Raw genomic sequence first — 24,858 nt, 5'->3', positions numbered from 1 at the left:
GGGAGGACCGGGGACTAACCCCACAGCAGAAACCCTGGCAACCACGACCTCAAGGCTGACAGGTGATCAAGGTCGACAGCCTCGGTGATAAGTCATGGGGATACTATGTACCCTTGATGTGATGTGATGAGAAGGGCCCTTCACGCCCATGGTCTTCCTCCTCCAAACCCATAACCCCAGCCTAACCAAGAGAAGAGCGTCAGATAAACCCAAATGGAATGGCCTTTCCCCAAACACCTGGCCTGTACCCCGCAAGACAAAGGTCCTTGAAAGAAACAAGGACTGAGAAACTGAACAGAGCAGGGGACACCAAGATCTAACTGGAATGTGGTCTGTTGGATGGGCTCCAAGAACGGATGAAGGTCATTAGGAAAACCCAGGGGACTTGGAATCAATTGCAGAGTTTAGGGAGCACCCGTGTGTGTCGATCTCGTTTCTCATCTGTGACAAATGTACCGACACCAAGTGATGTGACCACAGTAGAGGAACCTGCGTGAAGGGTGGGGAGAGCTCTCTATCCTGTCTCGCAGCTTATCTGTAAATCTACAAGGATTCTAAAATTAAAAATTGTCTCAGGGAGTTACCTTCATGGCTCAGCGGTTTACAAACCCGACGAGGATCCATAAGGATGCAGGTTTGATCCCTGGCCTTGCTCAGTGAGTTAAGGCTCCAGCGTTGCAATAAGCTGTGGTGTAGGTCACAGACACGGCTCGGGTCCCGAGTTGCTGTGGCTACGGTATAGGCCGGCGGCTGTAGCTCCGATTCGACCCCTAGCCTGGGAACTTCCATATGCCATGGGTGTGGCTCTAAAAAGAAAAACAAAAGCAAAAACAAAAAAACAAAAAACAAAGTGGATTTAGATAAAGAAGAATTCTCTCAGATACTGTCTTAGGGTCTGTGGCTGCTGTAACAAACGACCACAACTGGGCCACTTCAGCCAACAGGTTCTTATGCTCTCTCACTCTTGGAGGCCACGTCGGAGGTCAGTTTCACGGCATCGGTTTCCAAGTGACTGGCAGGGCCGGGCACCCTCCTGAGGCTCTAGGGGAGAATAAGTTTCCTTCCCTTTTCTGGCTGCTAGAGCTGCATATATTCATTCCGGGGATCATGGGCCCTTTCCCAACTTCAGTCAGGAGAGAAGCATCTGCCAATCTCTCTCTCTGCTTCCTCTGTCACGTCACCTCCTGCTTTCCGGATCTAGTGCAGCCACTCTCTGTCAGTCTTACAGGCCACATGTGATTCACTGGAGCCCATCCAGATGCTCCAGGATCATCTTCTCACCAGGGGAGCCTCAGTTTAGTCACAGGTGCAAAGATCCATTGTTCCCACATATAAGGTAACCTTCATGGGTCTAGATGTCAGACATGGATATCTTGGGGGGAAATCACATTTTTACTGGGCCACAGATGCCAAGGAAGCTGTTCATTCTCTTGGCACCTCAGATTTCTCATCAGGGACTGTTATGCAAATACATGTAAATGAGGAGACCTGTTCTGCCCCTGGACCACTAGCTGGGGAAGGTAGGAGCCTCAGGAGCATCTTGTCCTGGGCAGATGAGTCCTGACCCTACGCCTTCTCCATGCACTCCTACCTTCCACGTTAGCCAGGGTCCATGGCGACAAGCAAGATGGTGTAGGGAAAATCCTCCAGCTGCGAGTCCTGAGACTTCCATTCAGATCCTAGGCTGTCAGCAACTTTTGAGGCACTTTCCAGACCTGGAATATTTTGCATCCCCAAGAAACTCAGATACCTTAGTCCTGCCCTGGGAGAGGAGTGGAGAGGAACAGTTCCGATCCGTGTAACCATGAGATGGTATGATTAGAGACTTCCCTTCCATGGCGTCTTCCTATTGGCTAAAGGATCTCGGTCCCCTACAGTAACGAGCATCCTCTAGCACCAGACTGGAGGTGGTACCTGCTCTCAAGGGACTGGCGGGCTGGTGGAGGTCTATTGAGAGGGGGAGGGGAGCACCTCCTTGCTCCGCACGTTCTTCCACCCAATCCCACTGGTCCAGACCAGGGGCAGCAAACCATCGTCTGGGTCTGAACCACCTGTGAGCTAAGAGCGACTTGGACAGATGACCACTGGCCATTATTGGATGACCAACTCAGCCCCAGCTGGGTGAAAAGTCAGCCTCCCTAACTTCTATTCTTCTCACTGGGGACTTGTAGTACAAAACACTACACTAAATTATTTACTTTGAAATTTTTTTTAATGATTTTAATTTTTTTACTTTATATTTGGTTTACAGTGTTCCGTCAATTTTCTACTGTACAGCAAAGTAACCCAGTCTTTTTCTCACGTTATCCTCCATCATGCTCCATCATGTGACTAGATATAGTTCCCAGTGCTATACAGCAGGATCTCATTGCTTATCCATTCCAAAGGCAATAGTTTGCTTCTATTAACCCCACATTCCCAATCCATCCCACTCCCTCCCCCTTGGCAACCCCAAGTAAGTTCTCCATGTCCATGACTTTCTTTTCTGTGGAAAGGTTCATGTGCCATATTTTGATTCCAGATATAAGTGATATCATATGATATTTGTCTTTCTCTTTCCTACTTACTTCACTTAGGATAAGAGTCTCTAGTTGCAAACATGTTGCTGCTAATGACATTATTTTTGTTCTTTTTGATGGCTGAGTTGTACTCCATTGTGTGTAGATACCACATCTTCTTAATCCAATCATCTGTCAATGGACATTTAGGTTGTTTCCATGTGTTTGCTATTGGGAATAGAGCTGCAAAGAACGTACTGGTGCACGCGTCTTTTTCAAGGAAAGTTTTATCTGGATATATGCCCAAGAGTGGGATTGCTGGGTCATATGGTAGTTCTATGTATAGTTTCCTGGGCTCCATACTGTTCTCCATAGTGCTTGTATAAAGTTACATTCCCACCAGCAGTGCAAGAGGGTTCCCTTTTCTCCACACCCCCTCCAGCACTTATTATTTGTGGACTTGTTAATGATGGACGATGGCCATTCTGACTGGTGTAAGGTGGTACCTCATGGCAGTTTTGATTTGCAGTTCTCTAATGATCAGTGATGTTGAGCATTTTTTCATGTGCTTGTTGGCCATCTGTACATCTTCTTTGGAGAAATGTCTATTCAGGTCTTTTGCCCATTTTTCAATTGGGTTGTTGGGGTTTTTTTTTTGCCCTTGAGCTGTGTAAGTTTTTTATATATTTTAGAGATTAAGCCCTTGTCAGTTGCATCGTTTGAAACTATTTTCTCCCATTCTGTGAGTTGTCTTTTTGGGTTTTTTTTATGGTTTCCTTTGCTGTGCAAAAGCTTGTCCGTTTGATTAGGTCCCATTGGTTTATTTTTGCTTGTATTTCTGTTGCTTTGGGAGACTGACCTGAGAAAACATGTGTAAGGTTGATGTCAGAGAATGTTTTGCCTATGTTCTCTTGTAGGAGTTGGATGGTGTCTTGTCTTCCATTTCAGTCTTTCAGCCATTTTGAGTTTATTTTTGTGCATGGTGTGAGGGTGTGTTCCAGTTTCATTGATTTGCGTGCAGCTGTCCAGGTTTTCCAGCAATGCTTGCTGAATAGACTTTCTTTTTCCCATTTTGTGTTCTTCCCTCCCTTGTCCAAGATTAATCGACCATAGGTGTCAGGGTTTATTTCTGGGTTCTCTATTCTGTTCCATTGGTCTGTATGTATGTTTAGGTACCAGTACTACGCTGTCTTGATGACTGTGGTTTTGTAATGTTGCTTGAAGTCTGGGAGAGTTATGCCTCCTGCCTGGTTTTTGTTTCTCAGGATTGCTTTGGCAATTCTGGGTCTTTTGTGGTTCCATATAAATTTTTGGATTGTTTGTTCTCGTTCTGTGAAAAATGTCATGGGTAATTTGATAGGGATTGCATCGAATTTGTCGATTGCTTTGGGTAGTATGGCCATTTTTACAATATTAATTTTTCCAATCCAGGAGTATGGAATATCTTTCCATTTCTTTGAATCCTCTTTAATTTCCTTGATGAATGTTTTATAGTTCTCAGCATGTAGGTCCTTTGTGTCCTTGGTCAGGTGTATTCCCAGGTATTTGCTTTTTTGAGGTGCAATTTTAAAAGGTATTGTGTTTTTGTATTCCTTTTCTAAAGTTTCATTGTTAGTATACAGAAATGTGGCTGAGTTCTGAATGTTAATCTTATATCCTGCTACTTTGCTGAATTTGTTGATCAGTTCAAGTAGTTTTTGGGGTTGAGTCCTTAGGGTTTTCTATATATAGTATCATGTCTGCATTCAGTGACAGTTTTATCTCTTCTCTTCCTATTTGGATGCCTTTTATTTCCTTTGTGTGTCTGCTTGCTGTGGCTAGGACTTCCAATACTGTGTAGAATAGCAGTGGTGAGAGTGGACATCCCTGTCTTGTTCCAGATTTTATCGGGAAGGCTTTCAGTTTTTCTCCATTGAGTATTACATTTGCTGTGGGTTTGTCATAAATTGCTTTGTCGATCCCATTAATTTTAGACTGTTCATTGTTGTACTAAAGCTCTTGAATGCTCTGGTCTTAGGATAAACAAGGCGGCATGGTACTGGTGAAAAAAGGGACAAATAGATCAATGGAACAGAACCGAGAGCCTGAAAATAGGCCGACACTAATATAGTCAACTTGTTTGGACAAAGGGACAAAGGCAATGCAATGGAGAAAATATCGTCTTTCAACAAATACTGATTGAACTGCTGGACATCTACACACATAACAGCGAATATAGACTCAGAATGTATACCTTTCCCAAAATTAACTCAAAATGGATCATAGACCTAAATTTAAAGGGCAAAGATAAAACACCTCAATTACAAAATAGAAGAAAATCTAGGTGACTTTGAGATTGGCAATGACTTTTTAGATACAGCATCAAAGGCACAATCTGTAAAAGAAAAACGGATAAGGTGGACTTCATAAAACACTTCTGCTTTCAAAAGACATTGTCAGGAGAATGTGAAGCCACACACTGGGAGAAAATATCTGCCAAAGGTATATTTGTTAAATTACTGTTGTCTGGACTCTACAAAGAACATTCAACACTCGACAATAAGAAAAGGAATAAGAGATTTTAAAAAGAGGCAGAAGACCTGAGCAGACACCTCCCCAGACAAGATGAATAGATGGCAAGTCAGCTTAGGGAAAGATGCTCCACGTCCTAAGTCATTAGGGAAATGCAAGTTGAGACAAGGAGCTGTCGCCGCGAGCCTCTGAGTGGCCGGAATCGAGAACGGGGACATCACTGGATGCTGGCGAGGGTGTGGAGCAGCAGGGACTCTCATTCGTTGCTCATGGGAATGCAAATTGGTACCCTCACTGTGGAGGAGAGTTGGCAGTTTCCTGCTAAGTCAGGCATACTCTTATGGTGTAGAGCATTAATTATGCTCCTTCATACTTACGCAAATGAGTTGAAAACTTATGTCCATTCAAAGATTTACACACGAATGTTTATAGCCCTTTTATTTCTATTTGTCAAGGTGTGGAGGCAACCATGATAACCTTCAGTGGGTGAATGGATAAATGCAAGACGTTTCTGGTTTTACAAAGCAAAGGACGTGTGGCAAGTCAGCAAGACCACGTGGCCAAGCCAGTTACACAGCCCTGTCATGGTCCAGCACACGAGCAAAAATAGCCTGCAGCCCCCAGAGCTGACTGTGCGCCGGGCGTGCCAAGCGCTGTGTGTGAGTTATCCCGGGCATCCTCACCAGCCCTGGGGCCGGTGCGCAGGCACCTCCAGGGACAGACAGGAAATGACGGTGCTGAGGGGTGAGCAGCTGGTTCCTTCAGTGGGACTCACGCACGTGGCTGGGCGGCTTGAGTCTTGCCTTCTGAATGTCCTGTTCGCTGCGCACCGTGGTTGGCCTTCAGAGACGGGGACCCTGAGGCCCTCAGAGAGCCAGGTTCTCCCTGGAGCTACTCAGCCAGGCGATGGCAGAGTTGCCACAGGGATCGGGAATCCTGTTTCCAGGACTCCGCCCCGTGGCTCAGCAGAAACAGACCCGAAGAGTGTCCATGGGGACACGGCTTTGCTCCCTGGCCTCAGGGGTCCGTGGGTTGAGGATGCAGCATTGCCAGGAGCTGTGGTCTAGGTCACAGACCCAGCTCGGATGCCCCATTGCCGTGGCTGTGGTGTAGGCCGGCAGCTGCAGCTCCGATTCCACGTGTAGCCTGGGAATTCCCACATGCCCCAGGTGCGGCCTGAAAAACAGCAAAAAAGAAGGCCATTCTCCAGATTGGTGCCTTTTCTACCATAGGAGGCCGCCTCTGAGGAAGGGGAAGTCAAGATTTTGAAGCTGGACCCCCATCAGCCTCGCGGTTACACCCCCTTGAAGGCAGAGTGGGGAGGGGTGTGGGCAAAGCCCCTCTTGCCCGGGGACCCCACCTGGAAAGATGACTCTTTTCCTGCTTCCTGAGCCCGAGTGCGTCGTCCTCCAAGGCGAGAAGATGGGTTAAGGGGACACGCTCAGGAGTGGGAGCCCCCACGGGATCAGGAAGCTCCCTAACCCAGGGCTGGGGTGGGTGCTGCAGGGAGGCCTGGGGCCCACAGTAAAGACGGGGCTGTGGTGGTCGAGAAGGGGGGCTGCAGCAGGGCAGGGGGATGCAGGAGGCTGGGGGAGGCTCTGGAGGCACCAGTCCCCTTCTGGGCCCATCACGCTGTCTGTTCAGCGGGGTTGTGGGGAGATACTTGGGATCAGAGGTCCTTAAGCCCAGCTCCCTGTTTGAGGTCAGGCTCCCTAGGAGCAGACCCTGACAAAGGAGCCCCAGTGAGCCTCGTTTGTTAGGAAATGCCCATGGAGAATGTGGAGAAGGATTTGGGGGAGAAGAGGAGGGGGACGCATTCAGCGGGGTGTCATCCAGAGTAGGAGCAGCCTCAGCCCATCCTGCTGCACAAAGTTCTAAACCTCAGCCTCCTTTTCTCCAAACCTAGCCTTGACCCTAACCCTCAACAGTGTCACCCACGTGTCCTCTGCCCTCTCCCTCCTCTCTGCCTTTGCTGCCTCCGCAGCTCCCATTCTCCCTCCTCTGCCTGAATCGGAGCAAAGCCCAGTCCCCCTGAGAGGCTGAGGCTGGGCCCTTCCACGTGGCAGCAGGCAGAGCTGTACTGGCTGACACCTGCCCCACTTGTCACCATCAAGCCATGTCATCATCAGGCCCTTTGTCCCCTGTTGGTCTTGATGTCTGAGAACTTCTCCCAGGTCAAAGAGCAGCCTGATTTCAGCTTTGACCCTGCTCTCTCATGCCTGACGGGGCCTGATTCCTCTGCTGTCTGCGTCCGCATGTGCTGGGGCATCTCCCCACAAGGGCCCGGCCCCTTAGGCGGGCTGGGGGCCCTGAGGGGTGTCGGGTGGCAGGTGCTGTGTAGTCACCGAGCCCTTGCCCTGAGCTCCTGGCTCCCTGTGTCCATGGGGAGGCCCCCTGCCTAGCAACACCCCCCCCCCATGTCAGGGCTCAGCACATAAAAGGACATTCTGGGCACACATGGTCCGGCGTGGGTGTTCCTACTGGGCTCACCCTCCAGGCAGCCGTCCTCTGAGCCCAGGCTCCCTGCTCCCACCTCGTGGGGCCCGTGTCCTCACCTGGGGACCAAGGTTGCTGTGAAGGAGGGGAGCCCCTCCCCTCTGGCCCCTGTCTGTCCCCTCCCCCATCTGCCCTCCTGGTGCCCTAAGGCTGATGGTCACCTTGTAGTCCACCCAGGCCAGGTTCCCACCTCTGGCCTTTGCTCAGACCTTTGCCCTACCAACTGGGGCGCTGCTGTTTGGCAGCTCAGCCTCTGTCCTCCAGGCAGGTTGCTTCATGCAGCATCCACAGTGTTTGGGTGGCCCTTCATAGTCTCCTAGGTAAAATTCAAATTTCTTGTATTGACATTTATGGAGACCCCCATTTTGTACCAAGGTCAAGGATGAAGTTACAAAGGATAAGTAGGAGCTGCATCATAGAGCTCTCAGCCTGTGACATCAGAACAGAGACCAGAGGTCATCTTAGTCAGGGGAAACTGAGGCTCAGAGGGACAGCAAAGTGTTCTGCCCAAGGTCATTCAGCCAGTGACAAGCCCAGTTGTCCTTCTCCCGTTCCGGGCCCCTCTGGATACCTCTCCAGGGCTCAGGGGACTCAGAGAGTCAAAGGCGCCCAGGGCGAGTGCAGGGGCTTCATGGCCACGCCCTCCTCTCCAGCTAGGGAGGAGGGGGTGGGACAGAAGTGAGCAGGATGAGGGAGCTTGCAGGAGAAAGGGCTGCAGTGCAGCTGGTGGCTTCCTCTGTGCTGTTGCTTCAGTCAGAGGAAAACAAACCTGGTCTTTGGAGCTGCTCTTTTTCCTGCCCACCGAGTGACAGGACCACAGAGGACAGAGACCCCAGGCACCATTCTCTCCCGGCATCTCTCCCATTGCTCACGTGGGCAGAGCAGGGTGTGGGCTTCATGCTCCAGACTCACAGCAGGAGGGCAAGGGACCGATGCCCTCCTCTGGCACGCTGCCAGCTGGGACTCGGGGACGGCCGCGGGCTGGAAATCAGCACCGCAGTCCGTGAAGGCTCTGGGGATGTGTTCAGCGGACACCTCCTCCAGGAAGCCGCCTGGGACCACGGCTCCTCCCTCTGGGCTCCCTAATGCCAGTGCTGAGGAGGGCTGGTGCCTCCCCGGGCGCTCAGCAGAACTCCAAGTGCTGGTCGCTGGGGACGTTGTACTTGAGCTTGTGGGCTTCAAAGAGCCTGGACAGCTCCTTCAGGTAGCGCTGGTGCAGCCCGTCCACCTCCTCCTGCGAGGGGTTCGGTGTCTTCTGCACCTCGATGGGCGTCCCCACTGCAAGAGACAGAGGTGGCTGGTGACCCAGAACGGGAACCACACGGGGGGCAGGAACCCTGGGAGCAGGTGCCCAAGCCATGATCTCGTGTGCAGGAAAGTGTTCTCACTGCCTCTTTTGCACTCTTTTTCAGGTGAAGCTTTCTAAGATGTCAGGGTAGATTCCAGATTTGGATAGCGGAACCCCACCGCCGGCTGCTATATTCATGCATTAGCTCCATCAGTCCTCCTAACGATCCTATGGGGCTAGAACCTGCCATTACAGCTGTTTGACAGGTGAGGCAGTGAGGCTGAGGGAGCTTGAGTGACTTGCTCAACGTCACATAGCCAGGCGGCATCATCAGTGGCAGGTTTGAAGCCCTGGGGATGTGCTGCTGACTTCCAGGACACGTGGGTCTGTGAGTCTGAATGTCCTGATCAGAAGTCACGGGATGGCTGGGAGGAGGCCGGTCCACAGCCCAAGCTGCCTCCTTCCCCCTCTGCCCCCGCGCGGGCCTGCAGGGCCCCCCGTTCTAGACCGGAGTTGGGAAGCCTGATCTACCTCCTTCCACTGGCTCTGCCTCTTCGAGGAGACACCTGCCCTTCCATCTTCTCTTGGGTAAGGCTCTGGAGGCAGCCCCACTATGAATATTCATGAAAATATTGCTGAATCACCCAGGGAAAGTCCTGGTGGAGGCGCTGAAAAGTCCATACTTCACTAAGAAATGACTGGATGGTGGAGATGAACAGACCTCCCCCAACAAGCTTTGCCATTGGCACCTACTTGGCATCCAAGCAGAAAGCAAATAAACGTCCAAACCGCTAAGTAGGCGGCGCTGTCTATGGATTCATCTAATGCCCATGAGTTTACAGGAAAATTTGGAAGTGGTCTGCTTCTCGGAGTCTCCGTTTGCCCTCAGTACAATGGGGATGGTAGTCCTGCCCCCAGGGTTGTTGGGGTAACTGAGCTGCTGCAGGTAAGGAGCCGGCACAGTGCCCGGCACAGAGCAGGTGGCAGTGATCAGGAGTGACCCCTGTTCTTTGTGTCTGTTACAGCTCTCATGCCAGACTGCCTGGCATTGGGGTTACCTGCCCGTGTGTCCGTGTCCCAGTTTAGAATGTGCGCTCCACGAGGTCAAGGATGGATCTGGCCCATGTTCAAGTCCCCTTGTGCTCACAGCCCGGGCCCCTGGCCCTGTAGCCCTCCCCACTCCCAGCCTGGGTCTTGGCTCACCCACGGTGGTGATGGGCCGGCGGTAGGGCAGAAAACCAAAGCTGTGCTGGAAGACGCCCCGGCCGTGGAAGAGCGGGAGCGAGATCCCCATGATCCTCTGTAGCCGGTCCTGGCACCAGCGCAGCCAGGAGCCAGGTAAGTTCTCTACCTGGTCAAATGCGTCATTCTCCCCAAAGGAGAAGACTGGCACCAGAGCCGCCCTGAGGACGACAGGAGAGAGGGCTTGTGGTCGGTGCAAGAAGGCACAAGCTGGTCCCCTAGCTTCCCGCCGGGACCCAGGGACCAGGACTTGGGGCAGAGCACAGAGCCCTGGGCTGGATGTAGGAGGCCTCGGGTGTCCCCCAGACCTGCCACAGCCTTGCTCCGTGACCACGGGCAGGTCAGGCTCCTCCCAGGGCCACCACCCGACAGGGAGACCAGAATGCTTCAGGGAGTCCTCCCAGGTTGCAAACCTCTGCAAGCTTTCTGGAAACATCTCTCCTGCCCAGCCAGCTTATGTTCCCAAGGATGCTTCAGGTAGGAGAAGAGCTCCTCGCTCTGCTCCCCACCTCCATTCTCCCAGGTCCTGTTGGTCTCAGAGCCAGTGTCAGCTTCGGGCGACCTGGCCCTGCACACCTCGGCCCTTTGATCACCGTGTTTCCCAGTGGAAACTCTTCTATGGATTTGGACGTGAGACAGTCCATCTGTCCCCAAGGTAGAATCCTCTTTGTCAGCGGACGGGGAGTGTCCCATCAAAACGGGGTCCGCCTCAGTCTCTGCCGTCTGTCCCCCAGATCCCAATCCTTGCCGATCCCCACCCGAGCCGAGAGGCCTCTCCCCTGTTACCCGTGCCGCAGGGCGAGCCTGACGAAGCCCTTGCGGTTCCGAAGCACCAGCTTGTAGCTTCCAGGCCTGGCGTTCAGTGCCTCCTGGGCGCCACCTGTAATGATGCCCAGCAGGTTGCCACCTGTTTTCCTGCTCAGGATGTGAGCAGCGCTCTCCTTGTCTGATGCAACCAGCCCTGGGGAGAGAGGAAGGTGGTCAGGTGTGAGGTGAGAGGGCTGGGACTGTAGAGGAGACATCGCCTGGTCCCCACCCCTCACCCCCCAGCTGCGAGGTCCTGGGGACCAGGACTGGGTCGTGTCCCTCTTCCCAACCCCTCACCAAGCTCACTGCCGGACTGAGTTTGCTGGGAAGTGCTCCTGGGGTCTAGACTCCTTCCCCCCCGACACATGCCCTTGGAAGAAGTTCAGAACAGGTGACAGCCTCCCCAAAGTCCCTCCTCCATGCCTCCAGCCCTCCTCTTCCCCCAGCCAGGGGTGGGAAGACTCACCCCCAGACATGATGTAATCCCTGAAGAAGGGGACCCGAAACCACAAGTTGAGCATCATCAGATGGGGGCGGATGCCGGGGAAGAGGGAGGAGAAGCCTGTGCTCTCGGTGCACAGGTTGGTAAAAGCTCCGGTCGCCAGGATGCCGTGGGGGTGGAAGCCAGCAAGGTAGTTCCGGGAGGGGTCCAGCTCAGCGGTCTTGACCAGCTGCAGGGACAGCAAACTGGTGAATCAGGGCTGGACCTGGTTTCCACCCTGACTCTGTCCCCACCCGTGTGACCTTGGGCAAGCTGCTCCCTCTCTGAGCCTCAGGTTGTTATGAAGATGGAGATTTACATGTGAATGCATCCAGTGATGCCATCTGTATCTCATACGCACTGAAGGCTTTGGACATATTGCTTCCCTCTCCGGTTTTTCCTCTATCATCTATCAAATGAGGATATCTGGCGCAGGCCCACCAACCTACTAGGACTGCTGAGAAGCTCAGGTCCATGAGCTCCCTGGAATCACCAAGGCAAAGGACAGGAGAATGGTGATTGATACAGTTCGTGCACCATCAAAGGCCACACGGGGGCGCCAATGGGCTTAACTAGCCCTATTGTAACAAGACTCCATCCCAGAAAAGTTGACATTTAGGACCTGGGAGTGAGATTGCAAGATTTATAGGGGTGGATTCCTGTCAGGCTGAACGACGTGCAGACCTGGAGGCCATCCCTATTCCGTCGACCCCTCTGCACAATGCCAGTGTCACCCCTGTGCCTCGCTGCTAGCCCCCTCCACGTGCCAGACTTTCACTGCCGGACAGTCACCTCTTTCACAGGCCTGGGCAGCTCTGCCTGGGCCTGGCCAGGCCTGCAGCATGAAGGGTGCAGCAGAGACCACCAGACATTGTACATGGAGGGGAGAGGAGAGCTGTTTGTCATTAGCAGCTTCCAGAGGACTTGTGATGAGGGTGGAGAGGGCGGAACTGACTTAACAAGTGCTGCTTCCGCCAGTTACTGGACAGGCTGTGATGTGCAAAGATTACTGCCTTGGGCAGCAATCGTGTGTCTCTTTGTCTGTGTGTGTGAGAGAGAGAGACCTAGCGCTTCCACACTCTGCTAGGAAGAGCAGGCCCACCCTTTGCAGGGCCTTGTGCTCTGGGAGGCATATCCATCAGTTGGGAGGTCCTCAGGCCCCCCACCGCCCCAACAGGACTGGCCAAGCCCTGCAATTTATGCTCCCTGGTGGGGGCAGCCCTTTCCACTCCTGCTCAGCTTTGCCTCTGTGAAAGTTCATCCTGTCACCAAGCTGAAACTTCCAGCTTAAGGATTCTCATTGCCTTTGGTACCCAGAGGCCTGGCTGCCAGCTCTCAGAGCAGCCTGGTGGGACCCAGGAGATAGCAACGGGGATCTGAGCCTGTTCGCACCATCCAGGCTGCAAAGCCCCAGAGTGTGCTGAACTGCCCCTGGACTTGGTCTCTGCAAACCCCCACCTCCACTATACCCTCCGGTTATCCTTGACTCTTTGCAGAAAGGCTGCAGTGACCTCAGGTGGAGGGGCCGTTTCCTCCCAGACGAGGACGAACCTCTTCTACTCTTGCAGTGGGGATTTATTGGATGTGAAATTAAGCAGAGAAATTTCTGGTATTCTCATTGGGAAGGTGCTTCCTCAGAAACCCATCTCGGTGTGTTTCTTTAAAAACATACCTGTCTCCGTGCATGGAAGCACTTGCTTACAAATTCTCTTACTCGGCTAGTGGGAAGGTAATTTTCTACAAGTTCCCTAAAGGCCAGGAGGCAATATGAATCACGACCGAAAAATATAAGTGATCTTTTAACCCAGCAACTCCACTGCTGAGGAGGTTAACTACAGAATTTCTCATGCCTGTGCAAAATGACATCCGGACAAGATTATTAATTGAAGCATCTTTTTTTTTTTTTTTTTTTTTTGGTCTTTTCAGGGCCGCACCTGAGGCATATGGAAGTTCCCAAGCTAGGGGTCTAATCGGAGCTGTAGCTGCCAGCCTACACCACAGCCACAGCAACTCAGGATCCGAGCCGCATCTTTGACCTACACCACAGCTCACGGCAATGCTGGATCCTTAACCCACTGAGCAAAGCCAGGGATGGAACCCATAACCTTGTGGTTCCTAGTCAGATTTGTCAACCACTGAGCCATGGCGGGAACTCCTGAAGCATCTTTTTTTTTTTTTTCTTTTTTTTTTCTTTTTGTCTTTCTAGGGCTGCACCATGGCGTATGGAGGTTCCCAGGCTAGGGGTCCAATCAGAGCTGCAGCCACCAGCCTATGCCACAGCCACAGCAATGCAGGATCCGAGTCACGTCTGCGACCTACACCACAGCCCACGGCAATGCCAGATCCTTAACCCACTGAGCGAGGCCAGGGACGGAATCCTTCTTCTCATGGATGCTAGTCGGGTTCGTTAACCGCTGAGTCATGATGGGAACTCCTGAAGCATCATTTTTTGTTAATACCCCAACTTGGCATCCACCCAAATGCCCAGCAACAGGGCCCATTTAGACAAACTATGAAACGTCCCCTCGCGGATCACTGTGCAGCCACAGGGACACAGCTTTTCCTGTCCTGAAAGGGGAAGATGGCCACGATCGCTGCTCAGGTGAAAGAGCAAGGGGTGTGACAAAGGGTGAAAATGTTACCACCTGTGCTGAGAAGGGCACCAGGAGGGGGCCACAGCTCTTCCGGGGGGAATGAGTGCCTAATTCTTCACCATAAGCTCTTTAGGACTCCTCTAGGGTGTGTTTAGAAAGTTCCAAGACCCAGAAGACAGTTTCCTAATTGGGCTTGAAATTCAGCACTAGATGCTAGTTGATGGAATCACAGTAAGAGCTGATGGGAGCTCAGGAATCCACGTGCATCTGACAGGGAGCGCGGAGGCTCATCAATGCGGGGTAGCTCCAGCCAAGTGGGAACTCCCTACCTTCGGGACACACGAAGATCCCTGCAGGGCTGGCGCTGTAAAGGTGTGTGGAAGAGCTGGAGGGTCTCCTGGGAGGTGGGGGGTCCAGAATCTGCAGTCCACAATGCTGCCCCTGCAGGCTCCAGGCCCGGAACAGGTGAGTCAAAATGTGTCTCATCTCGCCCCCTGCAGGCCACATGGTGGTACTGCCCACCTTCTATAGGTGGCTATGCCATGGGCCTGCAGCAGACAACAATCCTAAACACTGTGCATATGCGGAATTTCTGCAAATCAAGTCTAGCATCCCACCAGTATCAGGAGCGCTCGCGCTCCTAGGGAGCTATCTGGCTGGGGGGCGATGGGCGGGTGGTGGATAAAACAGGAACAGCTGCTCAGCATCATCTTCTGCAACTGGCAACAGCTCCAGGTACAGTAAGAGTCAGATGCTGTCCTTCGATGGCAGAAAGCCCCCTGGAGAGCTTCCAGTTGAAGAGCTCCAGTTTGGTGGAATGGCCTGCACTGGCCTCCATTACCTCATCCCTAAAATCCTCTCCATCTGCAGGTATGCCTTCTTCTTTAGTGACATGACCATCCAGAAGCTAGGCAGTGGCGAGCTGCTGGGCCCGCGCTTGCACTGTTCCCTTCGCAGGCCACCTCTCCTTCCCTGGTGGACTCAGGATTCAGCTCACAGGAAGGAGTGAATGCACAGAGCCAGCATCCACTAGGCTCCACCCAAGGCCAGAAACCGCTTATAGTTTTCTTTGGCTGAGTGGCTGACATCAACCCTCTAAGGCTACAGGCCATCCTTTCCCCTGGGAACACTGGCCTTCCTGCCCAGAAGAGCAGGCCTTGGCCTGGGGAGAGGAAGGAGGGATGGGCATTCAGAATCTCAGTGCTCAGAGATCCTGGCGGTGGGGATGAGGGACTCTGCGCACGAATCCCACGGATCCTCTCAGGACCATGACAAGGTCAGCAGGCGGGGAAGGCGCCCAGCAGAGGAAGCAGATGCGGCCCGTGAGGAAGACCACCTCCACCTGGGTGCTTCAGGGGAGCTCAGCACTGCCCACCTGCTCTGTCATTGAACATCTATCGCCCCCCATGAGCATGGAAGCTTCTGCCAGCCAACTCCCCCTCCCGACCCCCCATGCCCAGCCCCTTCCCTGCTGCCCTGCCCTGCTGATCCCACCCGTGCCCTTTGCCCAGGAGGCCCTGCTCACTGGTGCCAAAGGCTCCTGAACCCTGGTTGTTGCTCAGCGTTTGCTCATCCCTGCTGGGCCCTGAGATGCTCAGAAGGGAGCGAGGCAGAGGCTCTGCCTCTGCAGCTGAGTTCTCATGACTCAGACAAGTTGCTCTGAGCAACCCTCTCTGAGCCTGTTTCTTCCATGCTGTGTGGAACTGGATACCTAATTCCTGGAGGGCCAGGAAGAGTTGGGGCTCCCAGATGGGGTGGGAGGAAAAAACCCATGCCGGTGTGAAGGTCAGAGCAGCAGGACTAGGGGCTATCCGAAGCCTTCTCAGCCTCTGCAGCCGTGCCCAAGTCTCCCCAGAGTCCCCAGTGATTCAGCAAAATAACACCAGCTACTAGTTTACTGAGAACCTCCAAAGTGCATCATTGACCCTCTTCTTGAATCCACACAACCCAGTGATAAATGTGGCATCGTCTCCACTTTACTACGAAGCTCAGAGAGACTGTATAACTCACCCAAGGTCACATGGCTGGTATGTTGCAGAACTGGTATTAGAACCTAGTCTGTTGAGCTTCAGGGGCCACACTCCATACATTTCTTCTTTCCTGTCTGCAGAGGAGGGCCTCTTGCTCCTGCCTGGCACATCTCTGTCCCTACTTCTCTCCCCAGCCTCGTGCACCCAGCCAGTTGCCCAGTGCAGCTACTTACATCCAAGGGTTTAGTCTGTCTGGGATACAGGAAAAGGAGCCAAAAGTCAGTTCTTTCAAATTCAGTGGCCTGCATCACTCAGGACTGATCTTTGCGCCTGGGGTCAAGTATCCAAAGTGGCCATGAGATGCCCCAAGTCAGAGTCAGAGAGTCAAAAGCACTCAGGTGGAAGGGATCCGTGTGCTCACTGGACACACTTGGAACTGACATTCAGAACAGGGCAAGGCTTTATCCAAAGATGCACAGCATCACAGAGAGGAGGGTAGTATATAGAACCTGAGAACCAATTCAGGGCCTTCTCTCTTGCCCTTTGAATGCACAAACTTGAAAGCCAGTTAGAGAACTATATATTTGACCCTGGTCGTGCCTTTGTCCCTCTCTGGGTGTTAGTCTCCTCATCAAGTATGGGGCGACACGGTTTCTTTGGAACTTCAGTTTATTAGCTTCAGCCTCAAACCTGGGAGGCTGATGGGTTTATACCTGTGAGCTACATAGGTGTGCTGCACGCTATGGCCCACAGACGTCCTTCAAGTCCCAATCGTTCATCCATCAGCCCCCCATCTCTGCAGATGGGAAACCATGGCCAGACTGAAGATGGACGCTTCCCCAGGCCACACAGGGGTGGAAGCCCAGCTCCTGCCTGCCAGCCCAACATCCTGCTCTCACACATGGATACAGGGGACACTACCGTCCTGGCCACACGCCAGCAGTCCCATTACTCACCGAGATGGGGAAATAGTCCTTCATGTACTTCCATACGCGCCAACACCTTATGGCCTCAGAGCGCCTGCCCCCCTGGTGTGGTGTGTCTCGGTCCAGGTACCACCAGGTCGCATACAGGATACTGAAGGACCAGAATCTTGTGAACAAGAGGCCTATGAAGACTACAGTGCAAATCTGGGCTGAGGAAGGAAGCAGGAAGCATCAGCAGTCAGAGCTGTGTTGGAAGGAGCTCTCCCGAGGCTCAGCGCGCGCTGTTCCCTCCAGCCCTCGCCCTGGGAGGAAGGAGCCAGCCTCTCATGCCTTCAAGGAGGACGGAACACAGCCCACCCAGGGTCACACTGGGAACCTCGATTTGAAGCCTTACTGACTCTGGTCTCCCCCCTCCATTTCCCTCTCCGTCCAGGTAAGTGGTCTGATCCTCCATAAGTGACTGAACGAACTATTTCTAGTTTCCGTCCTTTGGGACCTCAGAGAAAAGGAGCCATTCCTTCTGCCCAGCCCTCATTCTGTCCATTCTCTGCCCATCTTTCCATAGACAAACCCTGCCAGGTCCCTCTCTACCTAAAGTCCTCCCATGGCTTTCTCACAACTTTGAGGCACATCGCAAGCAGCTCAGCCTGGCATCCAGGCTCCCCATGGAAGGCCCCGGCACCCCCCTCCTCCAGCCTCACTCACCTACCTGCACCCCAAGCTCTGGCCACACGAGAATGCTCGGTGTTCCTACAACTCTTGTGCTCCTCGGTCTCTTGGTTCTAGCTCATGCTGTTTCCTCAGCCTGCCATGCCCTTCGCTGCTGAAGGAGGCAGGAAGAGGCTGGCTGGCTCATGGGTCAGGGGTACAGCACAGCCCTCACCAGGCCCGGTAAAGAATTCCCCCTGACCTTTGACTCTGGGTCCCCAGCCACAGGCTAGTCTTGGCTTCAATCCAGGGTCAGGTGGTCTGTTGGGGCTGAACCTAAGCTGTTGCCAGTGGAGCCTCCTTCCTAGAGAATACTGCTCCCTCCCCATCCCACGCCTTCCACGTAACACCATGCACTCAAAATCTTAAAAGAAGGTCGGCTTCCACTTGTATATTTGGAAGTATGGTATCCTGGGCTGTCATCCCTGGCAGCCTACCAGGAGGAGGGGACATTTGACTCGGTCTGAAGAGTAATAATTCATAATCCAAAAAGAAGTAGGTTGAGACTCACAGATGTACACTTAACACAGAGCTCTTCTGATGTGCCAGATGCTAATGGTTCAGCCATGAACGCTGGACAGAAATTCTCACCCTCTTGGAGTTCACTTTCCAGTGTTGTGTTTGGAGCACTTTGTTTTGTTTGGGTAAAATATACATAACATACATTTAATCCAGTACCCTTTTAATTACACAGTTCCGTGGCACGAAATTCATTCACATTGCTGTGCAGCCATCAGGAGCATGCATTTCTAGAACACGTCACTTTCCCAAACCGAACCTCCATACCCATTAAACGATAACTCCCTTGTCCCCTTCCCCCAGCCTCTGCCTGCCACCAGTCTCTTTTCTGTCTCTATTAATTTACTATTTTAAAAACCTCGTGGAGCCACCATTGTGGCTCGGTGAGTTAAGAACCTAATGAGTATCCACGAGAATATGACATTCACTGTGTTGAGGTATGTTCCCTCTATACCCTCTTTGGTAGGAGTTTTTATCATGAATGGATGTTGGACTATGTCAAATGTTTTTCTGCATCTATTAAGATGATCGGGTGGTTTTTGACTTTTCTTTTGTTAATATGGGGTGTGACGTTCATTGATTTGCGTATGTTGAACCATCCTTGTGAGCTTGGGGTGAATCCCACTTGGTTGTGGTGTATGATCTTTTTTATATCTTGTTGGATTTGGTTGGCTAAAATTTTGTGGGGGATTTTTGTGTCTATATTCATCCAAGATATTTGCCTATAGTTTTCTTTTTTGGTAGTATCTTTGTCTGGCTTTGATATTAGGAATATGGGTTCAATCCCTGGCCTTGCTCAGGTGGTTAAGGATCTGGCACTGACCCAAGTGGATGCAGTGTGGCTGTGGCTGTGGCTAGCCTGGGAACCTCCAGATGCCACGGGGTGTGGCCCTAAAAAGACAAAAACCAACCAAACAAACAAGCAAACAAACACCTTGAAAGGGAAAGTTGTAGAAGAGTGTGCATAAAATGCCATTATTTGCATGAAAAAGGACACACCCCTATAGGTGGGTTCTCCAGCTTAGAGGATGAAAGGACTCTGCTGATCAGGAGGAGGAGGCATAAGCAAGGAGATAAGGAAGCCTGGCCCTGGGCTTAGATTTCATTTTTTTTACATAGCAAATAGTTAATGTGAAAGAATTATCAGTAACTCCAGTCAGGGCTCTCTGCCCTTGGGCAAAATCAAAAGTCTATGTTGGTCGCTCCCACTTTCAGAAAACCTGCTCTAAAAAAATTAAGCCGAGTTGTTCATCGTGGCTCCCTGGAGGGTAGGACTTGAGGAAGTCTTTCAGTTTGGGGATACAAATTTCACTTCCATGGGTTACAACAGCATGTATGGTTTTGTAACTAACACAGTATGTAAAGGTTAGGAAAAAACCCTCGCAAGAGGCACCTACTTGCATTTGACAGAAAGACATCCCCCAATACACCACTGCCCTCACCCTGGGCGCACCCTTTAACTCCTGTCGGTGCCCAAAACCTACATAGAGCATCTTTTTTAGTCCTTTAGGAAGGGAGACACTTTCTTTCACATCAGAATCCCAAGGGGGACAAAAGGTACTACTCCATTTTTCAGAGGCCCCAAGAGGGTGTGCACATTGGTTAAAGTCACACAGCAAGCTAGCAGGATGGGCCCTGGCATCGGATTCTACTGTTTTGGCTACACCTCGCTCCCAACATTAAATCATTCAACAAACCTCTATTGAATTCAATTCTTCTAGAAGCTGGACTTGGAATTGAGAACAAGACCAACTATTTGAAATGACCTTACCTTCTTGTGCGAGTGTGAGCTATAAAAAAAAAAATTTTTTTTTTTTTTTTTTTTTTTTTTTTGCCTTTTCTAGGGCCGCTTCCGCAGTATATGGAGGTTCCTGGGCTAGGGGTCTAATCAGAGCCACAGCAACATAGGATCCAAGCCATGTCTGTGACCTACACCACAGCTCATGGCCACGCCAGATCCTTAACCCACTGAGCTAGGCCAGGGATTGAACCAGCAACCTCATGGTTCCTAGTCGGATTCGTTAACCACTGAGCCATGACGGAAACTCCAAAATTGTGTTGTTGTTGTTTTTGTTTGGGTTTTTTTTTTTTTCGGCCACATCAGAGACATGTGCAAGTTCCCAGACCAGGGATCGAACCCGTGCCACAGCTGTAACCAGAGCCACAGCAGGGACAACACTGGATCCTTAACCCACTGAGCCACAAGGGAACTCCAGAGTGTGAGTTATACAGAAGAGATAAGGCAGCAGTAATCAAGTAACTCAGGGGAGGGTATCTGGATCTGGGCCTGAGTCCCAGGGACAGGTCCTAGTCCACCGCTCAGGCTCATCTTTGCCCCTCCCCCAAGGCCCTGCTCTGGGTCCGTGTGTGTGGTCTTACACACACACACACACACCCGCTTCCCCGCAAGCCCTCACTCTCCCGCTAGCCTTCAAACCCTGCCCTGTGGACCCATCTCCTAACTGTCTCTGGAAGGAGGCCCCTGCTCTCCACCCACTGCAGGCCTCCCTAGAGTAATTTTTTTCTTAAAGGGCCAGATTGTAAATATCTTAGATACGGCTACTCAAGAGGCAACTTGCAGGATATTACATAGGCACATCATCGTTTAAATTATGCAACCATTTAAAAAGTAAAAACCTTTCTTGGCTCATGGGCTGTATGAACGGTGGAAACAATCAGTAGGCTGGATGTGGCCCATGGGGCATAATTTGGTGACCCCTCTTCTAGACTGTGACTGCTTTCTGCCATCCGTCTAGCCCCATACACCAATGGAGCAGGTCCCCTGACTGCAGCCACAAAGACCTATACTACACAGATTGCACCTTGTCACTCCTGTAGCTAAAGCCTTCCGGGGTCTCTCTTTGTCCCCAGGATAAGGGACAAAGTCAAAACTTGTGCTCCTGGGGCCAGGGGGGCCAGATCCCTTTTCTCAGCTGCCCTCCCTCTAGGTCCAGGCCCAGGACCCTGTGACCTCCCTGTACTGCTCCTGACAGTTCCAGGCACTGGGGCTGGGCTGGGGGTGGGCACGGCCAGGTAGACACACTCCTGCTGGCAAAGATCATCCGATGCCACCTGGGCAAGATGTCCCTCATCCCTGGGATCCCCAGGCCTCAGGCGCCCTGACTCTGAGCCCTTGATCCAGGAGCCAGGGCACTTTCCACCTGCCCTGAGAGGGTTCCCCCGCTCCCCTGCACACCTCCTCCCACACCCTCAGCCCTCTCGGCTCCCTCTGTCTCCCTCCCTTTCTTCCTTTGGCTGTAGGAGGTGCCCAGGCCTACAGCCTTGGGCATTTAAGGCACTTGGCTTCTCTGCTCCTGTGTGTCCTGAGGATAACCAGGGATATTTTTCATGGTTGTGTGAGTGCGTGAAATGGCTATTGACCAGCCTGTAAAGACTGTGGCCACGTTTCAAAGCCAGTGTAGTGGCATCGGTGTGCAGCCTGAACACCAGCCCCGGAGGCAGCAGTTTCTACCCAGGCTGGTGCCCCCAGATGAAGGATCCCATGGTCTCCCCTCCTCCTCAGCCCAGCCCGCCTTACCCAGGGCCAGGAAGGAGAAGACCCACTGCAGGACCGCCAAGGTCTGCAGCCTGCGTTCCCATGGCACGGACAAGGGTGCCAGCTTCACCATGCCGGCTCCTTGGCTGACTCCAGAAGGTCCTCTGAGCTCTCTTGTGGTCTGAGGCACCTCCCAGCTTTTGTTGCTTCCAGAGGTTGAGTAAGCTTTAGTGGTCGGGAGGAGGGTGCCCCACCCCCCCGGGCCAGCCCAAGGCCTCCCCGTCTCCACCCTGTTGGGACCTGTTTCCTAGGAGAAACCTTTGAACCCACCTGCCCTGGAGCCAGCTAAAGGAGGAAGGGAGAGATGGACATTCGCCTCCTCAAGCGATGCCTTATTTGCCAGATCACCTTTCTCTGATCGCTTGAATCTTGCCCTCACTGGGTAGGTGAAGCCCCAAATATGGGGCAGTCCTGTTCTCTGCCTATCTGCCCAATGACCTGGCTCCTAAATTTGCTTCCTCTCTCCTGCCCTGTCCGCTGTTCCCCAAAACAAATGCCCGGTAACAGCTCCCATCCAAGAGTCCCTTGGAATTCCCGTGGCACTGCAGCAGAGACAAATCCGACTAGTATCCATGAGCACGCGGGTTCCCTGGACTCACTCAGTGGGTTAAAGATCCAGCATTGCTGTGAGCTGCAGTATAGGTCACAGACGCGGCTTGGATCCAGTGTTGCTGTGTTACGCAGCTGCCCAGCAGCCCCGCGGCCGCAGTGCGTCAGCTCTAGCGACAGCCCTGTGGCTGGAGTGAACCAGCTCCAGCAGCTCTGCGGCTGCAGTGTATCCACTCTTTTTACCCGGCGAGAAGCCAGGCGAGCACTTGGAGAGTTGGAGAACTCAGGTTTATTATGCCAGCAGGCTCAGAGGAGGTCGCTCTTCGGAGTCTGAGCCCCGAAGAAGGGTTTCACAAGGCTTTGATGGGCTACCTCTCCATGCTTGGAGGATGGGAGTGAGGTCAGGCAAGGTAGTAGATTTGGAAGCAAGTTTATAGAAGCAGATGTGGGGGGGTGGGGGGGTGGGGGTGGTGGCTGGACTTTGCTTAGTCATCATGGCCAGGGTCTGTCCTTTCTACCTTTTTATTGGGATACTTTCTCCTACAGCTGTGGCTGTGCTGTAGGCCGGCAGCTGTAGCACCGATTCGACCCCTAGCCTGGGAAATTCCATATACTGCAGGTATGGCCCTAAAAAAATAATCAATCAGTTAATCAAAGAAATGAGGTTGCCCCAACTGTGACACAGATCACAGCTGTGGCTCAGACTTGATTCCTGGCCTAGAACTTCTATCTGCCCTGAGTGGAGGGAGGAATCCCTTGGCCCCACCATCTCCTCCGCCTCCCTCCCTCTCCCTAGGCTCCCCTGCACAGCAGGACTCCTGGAAGAGCCCCGCATTCCCCACGCCCCTCCCCGCCCCTCCCCTCCCCTTCTGGCCTCCCTCCCCCCCACTTCAGATCCACTGCTCCCAGGAGCTGCCCTGGGCAACTTCACACCCGGCCACCGCCCTGCTGCTTCAGCCAGTGGTCCATGCCCAGCTCTCATCCTGACGTCTCCGCAGCCTTCGTTCGACCCCGGGGGTCACTGCCTCCTCCTTGAAACCACTTGGCCTCTGGAGCCCCCCTCTCCTGCTTCCCTCCTGCCCCTGGCGCTGCTCCTGGTCCGCCCTGTGGCTGGTAACCTTCCTTCCCCAGACTCAGGCTTTGAGTGCCCTCCTGCCCCTCAGTCCTCGGGCCCTCCCTCTCACTCCACCCTCTGTCCTCAGAGACCTCATCCAGGCTCTTGGCCTTGGGGTCTCTCTGGAGTAGGAACATATCCAAACTGCATCGCCAGGCCTGACTCCCCCCGGGGCTCCAGACCTGACGGTCCAGGCGGCCTCTTGTCCTCTTCCCTGACAGCCTGTGCGCCGCCTCCGTCCTAGTCTGTCCCAAACAGAGCTTGGCTTCCCCACCTGCCAGCTCTCCTCTGCTCCTTGCATCTCTGGAACTTCATTGACTAGTTCCTCAGCCAAACCTTAGATCACTAGATTCTCTGTCCTCTCATCATCTCTATCTTTTGGCTCTTCATCACTGCTTTTAAACGTACGCTTTGAACTGAAATATATCAACGTACAAAAAGGCACACGCTAAGTGTTGGAGTGATGCATTGTCCCAGAGTGAACCATTTGTGTGACCTCCACTCCGAAGAACAAATGGGACCTGACCAGCTCCTGTGTCCTTGGCCTTCACGCCTCTCCTCCCCACAGCTCAACCCAGCTCAGCTCTGCTTTGAACTTTATCAAAAGTGAGTCTCTCTCTTGGAATGTTGGAATTCATAAAATGTTAAATTCACAGCTCATTTGGAGGAAACACGTAGGTGAATAAAAACAAAAGAAAGAATAAATGTATTTGTTAGGGAGGAACATTCAGGGCTTAGCTGGTAAAGCAAGAGAGATTTATCAAGGCCTCGGAGGGGCTGAGCTTACAAAAGATCCGTGGTGGGAATCTGTGGCTGGAGTTCATGGCACAAACATGTGGCAGGAATGATGAAGGAGGAAGGGAAGGTAAGGGTGGGGGTAGGTGGTCCAGCCCCATGACAGAGGGCTCTCAATCCTTGTAGGTGGTTAATCTATGCTCCACATTCCAGGAAAGGGTGTAGATATCGTGCTGGGCGGTACCCATGTCCAGGGCAGGTCTCCAAGGTTAACAGTCACATGGGGGGGGGTCCGTCTCCATCCTCCTGGGAACCTATCATTCCAGTCTTTTGTTATGTGGGATAGGGGTGATGGTTCTCTCTTCCGTAGCTACTTCCTGCTGGCTGGGGTGATGGTACTGGCTGGCTGGACATGGTAGGTTCCTACTATGGGGGATGGGAAGAAAAGAAAAATAAGATTAAACAGAGATTTAGGATAGAGGGATATATGTGGATACCTGTACTGTTGAAGGAGGAGTGTAGTTTTATCTAAGTTGGTTTTAATGTTAGATGCGGTATTAACACATAATTAACAGAAGCTATTGGTCATTAGACATGCAGCCTCCTTTCTGCTGTTGTAAGAGGAGACCTTGAAAATGTCAGGTTGCAGCTGCCAGCTGATGCTGCTCTGAGAACAGCAGGTGGCCTCAAGTCGGACAGGGCACATAAACCTGAAGTTCTCAGCAACACGAAGAATTCCCATAATATTTCCTAGTATTACCTCGGCTGTCTGACCCACAGCTGCTTCATTCTGCCTTTGCTCTCTAATGCCCAAGGCGGATGATGATTTCGGTTTTTCTAGATGTGGGACGATGCAAGAATTTG

At 52.4% G+C, this 24,858-nt stretch overlaps 2 protein-coding genes and 1 long non-coding RNA gene across 5 annotated transcripts in view; 2 read left to right on the top strand and 1 right to left on the bottom strand.

Moving 5' to 3' along the window:
* On the top strand, positions 5,584-15,580 carry LOC106504812. Of its 2 annotated transcripts, none has more exons than XR_002335541.1 (4): positions 5,584-5,668; positions 8,918-9,381; positions 9,819-10,131; positions 14,788-15,580. It is a non-coding gene; the product is annotated as an uncharacterized LOC106504812 (long non-coding RNA). The 2 variants fall into 2 exon arrangements; XR_002335542.1 differs by lacking the exon at positions 5,584-5,668 and adding an exon at positions 5,676-5,753.
* On the bottom strand, positions 7,827-21,852 carry MOGAT2 (monoacylglycerol O-acyltransferase 2). Of its 2 annotated transcripts, XM_013979136.2 has the most exons (8): positions 21,579-21,852; positions 16,844-18,150; positions 15,928-16,139; positions 14,247-14,358; positions 11,309-11,513; positions 10,822-10,996; positions 9,997-10,196; positions 7,827-8,783 (listed from the first exon to the last, which is right to left on the bottom strand). In XM_013979136.2, exons 3-8 carry the CDS (start codon positions 16,005-16,007, stop codon positions 8,629-8,631), a joined length of 927 nt encoding a protein of 308 aa, XP_013834590.1. In that variant the 5' UTR covers positions 16,008-16,139; positions 16,844-18,150; positions 21,579-21,852; the 3' UTR covers positions 7,827-8,628.
* The window catches only part of MAP6 (microtubule associated protein 6), a 126,729-nt gene continuing 123,725 nt past the window's right edge, over positions 21,855-24,858 (top strand). The window contains 3 exon segments of the mRNA XM_021062525.1: positions 21,855-21,978; positions 22,692-22,764; positions 23,737-23,865. The gene's annotated coding sequence lies outside the window, so the exon portion shown is untranslated.

The sequence above is a fragment of the Sus scrofa genome, chromosome 9 (assembly GCF_000003025.6).
Source record: "Sus scrofa isolate TJ Tabasco breed Duroc chromosome 9, Sscrofa11.1, whole genome shotgun sequence".
Taxonomy (NCBI): Eukaryota; Metazoa; Chordata; class Mammalia; order Artiodactyla; family Suidae; genus Sus; species Sus scrofa.
The sequence above is the reverse complement of the archived record's forward strand: the minus strand, read 5'-3'. Positions and strand labels throughout refer to the sequence as shown.

What these genes read in the sequence shown, in the direction of transcription:
- MOGAT2 (XM_013979136.2), bottom strand. Translation starts at nt 16,007, where the DNA reads ATGTATGGAGTGTGGCCCCTGAAGCTCAACAGACTAGGTTCTAATACC. An exon ending in TACCAGCCATGTGACCTTGG is followed by an intron (nt 14,359 to 15,927) that starts GTGAGTTATACA and finishes TGGAGCCTGCAG; the next exon opens with GGGCAGCATTGTGGACTGCA. An exon ending in AGGCTCGCCCTGCGGCACGG is followed by an intron (nt 10,197 to 10,821) that starts GTAACAGGGGAG and finishes TGTCGTCCTCAG; the next exon opens with GGCGGCTCTGGTGCCAGTCT.